Genomic DNA, 8,614 nt, shown 5'->3' with positions numbered 1-8,614 from the left:
GGAGGAGCTTCTTTGTTGGCTGCATCTCTTTCCCCAGCTGATGTACAAGAGGGCTTAAATACATTCATGTCTTAATCAAGAGAATGCTAAGTTTTCACTCAGAATAAGAGACTAGCCTACTCCCATGAGCTCACTGTATCATTCAGCTGTTCTGCATGTTGTTAACATAACTAAAATTAAGCTAACAAGAGTAGAGTTTGAACAGTTGGGTGCTGGGAGCAGTGGGAGCCTGACAGCTGCCCTCTCTCCCCAGGCAGTTCATGAGCCTGCTGCTCTTTCTGCAAATGTTTGCTATAGAAAATACAAACAATTGTGTGTTTTTTTTGTTTTTTTTTTTCATTAAAAATATGCCTTCTTGTTTTCCTCTAGGTTTTGTGGTCTAGAAGTAACAGAAATAGGAGTATGTGAGAGGATGGCTTACAGAGCTGGGAGCCTTCAGCCTTCTCTCTATGAGTCTGGGCAGCCCAGCCCAGCTTAATGCTTACCAAAGCAAGGGCATCACACAGCATCGATCTATGTACCTGAAACCACAAAGAACTGCTGCCAGGTTTCTGTTTCTGCACACTTCCTACATAAGCTTTAGAGGAGTCACTGATCCTCTGCCTCCCTGTTACAGTAAAGGCATTGCATTACCACACTTGGGGCACTAAATACATCTCAACTGTATAGTAGAGAAGAGATGCATGCACGGCACGTGAGTTCAAGAGCAGTCCCACAGTCCCTTTTTCTCCCTCTGCCAACTGCTGTTTCCCAACCCCTTGCATTGGATCGTGAAGCAGTGCACAGGCAGGTTACCCAGCAGGATGGAATCAGTGTCAAGACACGGGCAGATGAGGTTCAGGTTCTGGGCAGCAGGGGCTTCGTCTGCTCTGGGTCTGGCACATCCTCACTCTTAGCAGGGTCTGCGTGCTGCTGGCTGCTGCTCGAGCTTCGCCAAGGCCAACCCACATCATCGTGGTGACAACAGCAAATGGAGGACAGCAGCCGAGCTCGGACCACACGTGTGCAGAGGACAAACATAATACAGTTGGCACCTCCTTGAAACGTGTTTCCAATTCCCTGCAAGGGCAAGAAAGGAATTAAGCAGTGCTATTCCTACTGGCACTTCCAAGAGAAGAGTGCATATCTGGGCAGACCAGCTGCAGTACTGTGAGTCAGCAACTTCAATCTACAAGAGGAAAACATCAAGGAAACTACAGCCTTGCATCCGAAAGCAGCACAGACTGCTGCAGACAAGCATCCAGTGCTGCTGCTCTCAGTCTGCTTCCCTTCTCCTGGCAGCAGCCACACCGCTTGCAGCTACACTCAGTGCCCACTAGATGATGCTGGAACAGCACTGCTGAGCATCCCAGAGCAGACGCTCCTGCTAGCCATTGCTGCATCCTGGCACAAAACGTGTATTAAGAGCAACAGGGATTTATTCCCCTCCAAGATTTTCCTTCAAATGAATTGTCTCGACAATACTTACATGCAGGACAACCAGGACTGAATTTTGCACTGCAGGGGAGTTGCAGAGCGTCAGAATGAAGCGCACAGTGCTCCAGATGCGGAGGATGATGAAGATGACAGGGATGAGAATCAACTTCTTGTCTGCTGTGGAAGTCCATGGCTGAAGAGCAGGTGCACTTGAGAGAATGGGGCGATACTCTAAGAGAGCTGCATGCTTTTGTGGAGATGGAAGAGAGACAGAAACGTGAACAAAAAGTGGAAAGCCCCTTGTGTGCATATTGTATGCCACCCCTACAGCAGCACTCTCACCATTTCTCAGGTTGTGCCAGAACCACCCCTGTAAAACCCATTAATAGAGCCCAAACCCAGTTCTGGCTGGTACTGCTCTTCCTTAAGAGCATGTTCTCCTCACAGGAAAAGGCTTCTCCAGTCCAGAAGGCCCTCTGTGCAGCTGCTCAGACCCTGCTATGATCACTGAGAGTGGCTCTCAGCGCTGCTCCCACCAGGGTCAGACAGGGAGTGCGAAAGGGAGAGCAGAGCATGTCCCTGGAGGGGCAGGAGGGTGAGCCTTGCTGGTGAGGATCAGCTTTCCAGGCAGTCACATTGCTATCTTCGACAGCTGCTGGAACATTGAGTCCTGTCTGCTTTGTGTCTGCTGGTGGTGACAGGCAGGAGCAAATCTGCCCCAGCTCCCCTGGAAAAGTTCAGGACTACGGTAGTCCTAGAGCTTGTCATGGGGATCCTACCCTAACCAGAGCTGTGTTTGTCCTTTTTATCACTGCTATGGCTTCGCCACATCAAGAAGGTGTGCACTGGCAACATTTTTCAGTACATTATCTGATTTTGATGTTTTTTTGTTTGGTTAGGTAAGGCTAGGGCTTAGTGCAAGTGGAACTGTATGGATGACTGATTAGAATGTTGTCCTTCACACAGTTCCGATTCCCACTGCAGGATTCACATTTCATTCCATAACCCCTTAGGTTTTCAAGAGGCTTTCACATTCTTCTGGAGCAAAGTCACTGTGTAACGATGCTACCGGCTGCTGAATCAGCGGGGGATGTATTTCAGCAGTGTGTGAAGCAATTCCTGTCTATATAGCTGCTAAAACACAGCAAAATGTTCAGAGCACCGAAGGATACAATCACATAATAAGCCTGTAACCTGAGCTGCAAGCAGCAAAGCACTCACCGCTCTATTGATGTGCCTTTTGATGAGGATATAGAGCACAGGCAAAGTCACGTAGGCCAGTATCTCCCAAACTTTCCCTGTCAGCAGCATCCACAGCACTCGATCCTCTGCATCCAAGTTGACCCAACACCAGCCCACAGAAACATTGGAAGCATCGTAGCCTATTTTCTTCAGAGCCACAGCTGCAATCGTAATGGCAAAGGGGACTCCCCAGCTGTGGAAAGAACAAGCAGCAGGGTCATGCCGAGGACACACTCAGTGCAGTCCCCACGCAGGCTAGGAGAAACAGAGCACCAACACACCTGCATCAGGCCTAAGGGAAGTGACAGCAGCAAGCAAGTATTTGACAGCACATTCATGAGGAATGCAAACCCATGCAGTCCCATTTCAAATCCACTGTAGGAACCTGGGTTCTCATCCCAGAGGACACACAAAGGAAAGAAACATAATGATGTTCCACAATGAGGACCAGAACCAGAACCTGGCCTGTGCAGCAAGCAGTCAGGGTGCAGCAAGACACGAGACACCCCGTCCACTCCTCCCATCCCCTTCTGGGGTGGCTCCAAGACTCAGCAAACCAGAGCATGGTGTAACGTGATCATCCCGCAGGACCCAGCAGTGCAGGAGCAAGCTGGCCAACTCACAGCTCTCAAAACATAAGCAGTCAAATCCTGCATTGGTTCCTAAGTGATGCTGGGCACAGGTGACAAAGAAATCTACCCTTTTATTCCGTCATTTCTGCAGTATTTGTTTTGTTACTGTTGGTGATGGTAATGGTGTATTGATTTTTTTGTTGGCTTTAAAGGGGACATAGTTGATACTTTGACAGCAAAATAATAGTTTCTGAAGGACAAAGGGAGAATTGCTTGTTAGGGAAAGCACTAGTAACAGGATTTGAAGTAATTAAGCCAAGAGGAGCTAGTTTCACATTATTTGGAGCTGTGTTTTGAATTCAGCTTCTTTCCTGACAGCAGATGATAGTACAGGGAAGCGTTTAGCAGAACAGTAACAGTGCTGACACACATGGTTAATTCGCTCAGCATCTCGGGCTGCCCACAAGAAGCCATAAGCAAACACTTGAAAGATTTCCCAAAGCCAAATGTAAAACAGCCAAGCCCTTTTCCAGCTGTTGTGAATACCCAGGACTTCACAGTCCTGCCCTGGCCCATTACAGCTCACATCACCTCATGGCTGTAACACTGGCCTGCTCTCAGCTGAGCACACCTCCTGCCCTTCCCATATTCACCCTCCCAAAAAGCTTCTGCAGAGGCTTACAAGGCACAGTTTATCAATGGGCGAGAAACGCTTCAGAGAGCATAGACTGAGCTTCCAGCATGGTCCTCCCAGTCTCTCCAGATGCATGAAGGAAAAAAGAAATGCATTAAGAAACTAATTTGCTTAAATAATTATCTTTACAGCGACCTGAAAATGAAAGAGAATGATACAGGAAGATAAAAGTGGGTCAAATTATTAAGTATAAATGTAAAAGAGAGCAGTGTGAGGACATATAGATGCATTAAGAGGCTACAGTATGGAACAGCAGACCTCACCAGGCAGTGAGGGTCTGAAAAAAAAAAACAAAAAAACACCAGAAATCAAGTGTCCAACCAGTATAAGGAAAATGGAGAACTGCCATACATCAGGAGCGTGATTTGTGCTTCCATTATCACTGCAGCAGCATATTGGGATCAGAAAGCTATCACAAGTACAAAGGATGACAAACTGAAAGGGAAGTTAGAAGGACTCTAGAGAAAAATCAGACATTTCAAGGAACTTCTTTATCTCCAGCTTATTTGGAAATGACTTAGCAAAGTAGAAAGGAGAACAGACTCACGGTTAGGTTTTTCTTAAGAACCCCTAGAGAACAGCTTACTAATACTGGAAAATACCAGTGCTTCATACTGATCTAGCAGAATCAGATCTGTACACAATACACACACCCAAAGTATGCTTGAAGACTGGAATTAAAAGGATCCAAGACAGCACAAAGAGGCAGAAAACTCTGCTTTGAGCCTCTGACGGTAATTATATATGCTGGGCCTGAGATCTAAATGCCATCAGTGTGGGAGATAAAAGGGAAAACAGGTTGCAACTCCATCCCCAAGGCAGACACAGCAGCACCCATTTCCCTCATGCAGCACTCCACATCTATTAATACAAACACATACAATCCAGCATCTCATTCCAGATTAACAAGCACTGCATTCATGCAAGTTAAGACAAGAACCCTTACATGGCAGCTGCTCACGGCTTAAAGCCTGCTGGTTTTCTTGCCCTCAGCATGCCTGGGGTCAGATTGCTGAACACCACATTTTGATTTACTCTGGACAGGTGCTTTTTTTTTTTTTCTCTCCCCCACCACTGGCTCTTGCATGCAGGGAAGATTTGCTGCTGTCAGCCAGCACAGGTCAGATCCTACAGCAACATGCAGGCACTTCCCGCAGGGGAGCGGAGTTTTTGTTCTCCAAGAGAGAAAAGTCAGCTTCCAGAGATCCAAGCCCAGCCCAGGAGGTTCAGGCACACGCTGTAAACACAACTGCAGACCAAACCTGCTCCAATTTCTTCCTTTTTCCAACCCAAACATTAACTGGGTACCAAAGTACCACCTGCTGATATCAAGCAGGCTCTTTTAAGAGCTGTTAGAAGCCGACACCAGTGCACCAGGCAGCCTCCCTTCAGCTGGCTTAGCACTGAGCTACAGCTTTTATGAACTAAAAGACAGAACCACCAAGAGATCTCTGCACCTGAGGCAAGACACAGGGACAGAAACAGCCCTCTGAGGTCTCAGACCCAAAAAGAGTCCTATGTACTCTCTCAATGTTTATAAACTCTTGCGGAGTCCTATCACAAAGCACAGACACTTCAGAGGTCAACAGCAATTGCTACAAAGCCAGCAGCAGTCCCAAGGTATGATCTGCTCCTCTCCTCATGCTCAGTTTGGATCAGGTGCTCTTACAGCAAAGAAACCTTTACCCAACCAAGTGGTGCTTTGAGATTCAGAAACCAGAACAAGTGAGGCTGCCTGGAAACTTACCCTCTGGATCCCACAGTTTGCACCTTACAAGTATTATGAATATTTTCAAAGCAAACTGCAAACTTGTTTTCAAAGCTCGTCTGAGCTCAACACAAATTTAAAACCAAAGTGAAGCCTGCAGTTGCCCTGTGTGGCTCTAGGAGAGGCAAATGCATTACCATGACTCAACTCAGCAAGGAACAAACCTGTTGATCAGGTTTCATCCTAGCAACGTGCTAATTTCCCTAAAAAAATTCCAGGTATTGACTTCCAGCAGATGTTTAGCTGGCTCTGCCCAGTTCTAAGAGCAAAGTGCTTGGTTATGCTCAGTGTCTGACACACACTCATTGCTACAAACGCCCAGTGAGTAACTGCTGGTGAGGACTGAGAAGCTCACATCCAACAGAATCCTGTCCTGCCTCCCATCCCTCCCAGGCGTGTGTCTCAGCACAGCTCTTCACACAATGGTTGCTGTGTGACTGCTCTGGCAACCTGCAAAGTGAGACAACAAGATTTTCCAGCCATAACCACAGAATCCTCCTGGCTGCATTCTGAAGCACTGGGACGTGTGGGGGCAGCCCCCATCACACACCATGCCCAGATTTTGTGTTTACGGCCAAGTTCTCAGGTAGTGATGGAAATACAGGGAAGGGGAAGGAGGATGAATCAGGAGGTGATGGGAAGAGGACAAGCCTGTGATGGTTTTCTCTGCTTTTCATACATCATAACGCAGGAAGATGCTCCAAACATCAGCTCTGTGCAGAAAGTGAGTTACTTACAAAGCAAAACCTGTTAATAGGGCTTACATGAAAGCTATGGATGCTGCTTTCTGAACGGAGCAAGCAGAGCTGAATAATACCTTCAGCTGAAGATGGCATTTTATTTTTACCATGAAGATCTGAAGGCAAACCTGGAAACTCACCAAGAAGCCCAAAGATGCTGAGCGACATTAAACCAGAGGGAGAAGTTTAAGCATCAACCAAGTTCACACAGTGAGTGATGAGCAGAAAGAAAATTAGATGTCAACATGAAGGCACCTTGGGCTTCCCCACATGCACACCTCACCAACAAGCAGAGATTGCAACAGGAAGGGCAGAATTCAACCTTTCCTCCCAGATTCCCACCTCGCCTTGCTGTCTTGCACTGGCCCACCTTTACCAGGACTCAACTCTAATCCCATCAGCTCCCAAGCAATGCAGTTGAAAATAAAAGGTGATATCCATTGAGAAGCAGACCAAAGAAAATGCACTGCTTTCCTTAATCTGATGCTTTTTTTCTTTTCCTTTAAACCCAATCATTCCTCACACAACATAGTGCAAAAGCCTGGCAGCACAGAGCACTGAGGGATCACTGTTTTGCTCAGCGCAGAGGTAGCACATGATTACCCAAGCTTAAATTGCATAATGAAGGCTTTTACTAAACACGATGTGGAAAATCAGCTCTCTGAACAGCAGAAACCAAGACACCGAGCTCCACTGTGGGCTGCTTTGTGTGCTTTCAAACGTGCCAAAACAACCTTCCATGCTCTCCTTGCAGCATGCTGCTCATGGTTGATGCTCTCCCAGTAGTGCTGGGTTACAGCAATCGCCCGGGGATGGGGAGACAGACAGACTGACAGACTGCCTATGAGGGAAATCTGGGAAACGGAGCTCAAGCAGAGCAGGGATTGCAAATAAGTTTGGGGTGTGATTGCTGGGATGTGAGAGGAGGCAGCGGAAGGGAAGAAGCCAGGATTTTGAGTCGCTGTCACGCTTCTGTGTGCCTTTAAGCCAACTATTTGAACGTCTCCACGTCTTCCCTTGGATGCTGTAGTGGGGAATAAGCAGGGTGGGTTAGTTGGGAAGCAGCAAACCCCACATTCCAAAGGAATTCGAGGAAGGCACCATATCCCTCAAGAGTGAGCAGGGGCCCGCAGGACCCACAGCACCCACCTCACGATGTGGAAGCAGCAGAGCAAACCCGCACCCGTGGGCGAGCCCCTCACAATGGTGACATAGAGGTAGAGGGCAATGGCCACGGTCCAGAAGAAGGAGCTGGTGTTGGAGAAGGTGGACAGGGCGCCCTGCAGCACGCAGTCCCACGAGGTCCTGTCGAAGTCCTGCAGCACCCCGTAGAAATAAGAGAGGGCGGAGAGGAGGTCGGCCAAGGAGAGGTAGAGCAGGAGCTCCCGGGGACGGGTCCGCAGCTCCGGCCACAGGGCGTGGGTGCCCACCAGGAGCCCGGAGCCCAGCGACGACAGCACGCACGAGGTCAGCACCGCCGCCCGCTCCGCCGCGTACAGCTGCGTGGGGGGCAGCGGCTGGGGCATGCCGGGCTGCGGCGGCGGGCGGCGGGCAGTGCGGGGAAAGAGAGGGAGGAGGGCGGCGGGGAGGGAGGGAGGAGGGCCGGAGGAGGGCCGGGAGCGGCGGAGCGGCCCGCCCCGCCCCCGGGAAGCCCGCAGCCGGCTCGTTTCGTTCATACAAAGCCCACGGCAGCGCCCGCTGCACCCGGATCGACCGCAACAAGCCATCGCCTCGAAGCCTTCCTCGATTCCCTCGATTTCAGCTTGGGTTCCAGCGGGGATCGGTACTGCTCTGTGCCTCGCTCCCTAACACGGCTTAATCCTTTTCTGGAGAGCGGCAGAGCACCCCAGCGCTAATTTTAACGCGGTTTATTCTGACCCGTAGAACCTGATGTCTCACCTCCCCCCAGCTTCTCTCAGCAACCAGAACCCATCCACCACGCACATCCATCTCTGACAGAAAGATCTTCCAAAACAAGTTCAGCATTTGCATATTGCTTTCTGCCACAGAGCGCTTTCAGTTTTACATCCCCATCTTCCAAACTTAGAAGAGGCTCCGCAACGTTTTATTTCTTGTATTTTGACCAGTTCTGCATGAAGAACTTTACATCCGAGTTTTTCAGGGTAACTAGGAGTGAACTGCTTTCTTTTTTTATGATTATTATTTTTTGCACTATTGGCAT

The 8,614-nt window shown here is 48.9% G+C and overlaps 1 protein-coding gene across 1 annotated transcript; it reads right to left on the bottom strand.

Moving 5' to 3' along the window:
• Window positions 1-837: 837 nt before the first annotated feature.
• GPR157 (G protein-coupled receptor 157) lies at window positions 838-7,958 on the bottom strand (the record flags this gene model as incomplete). Its single annotated transcript, XM_079545493.1, has 4 exons — window positions 838-1,059; window positions 1,469-1,663; window positions 2,638-2,851; window positions 7,582-7,958. 4 exons carry the CDS (start codon window positions 7,956-7,958, stop codon window positions 838-840), a joined length of 1,008 nt encoding a protein of 335 aa, XP_079401619.1.
• Between the last annotated feature and the right edge of the window lie 656 nt (window positions 7,959-8,614).

This window comes from Tetrao urogallus (assembly GCF_951394365.1).
Source record: "Tetrao urogallus genome assembly, chromosome: 21".
Classification (NCBI taxonomy): domain Eukaryota; kingdom Metazoa; phylum Chordata; class Aves; order Galliformes; family Phasianidae; genus Tetrao; species Tetrao urogallus.
Note: the sequence above shows the minus strand (reverse complement) of the source record. Positions and strands in the feature narration are given on the sequence as shown.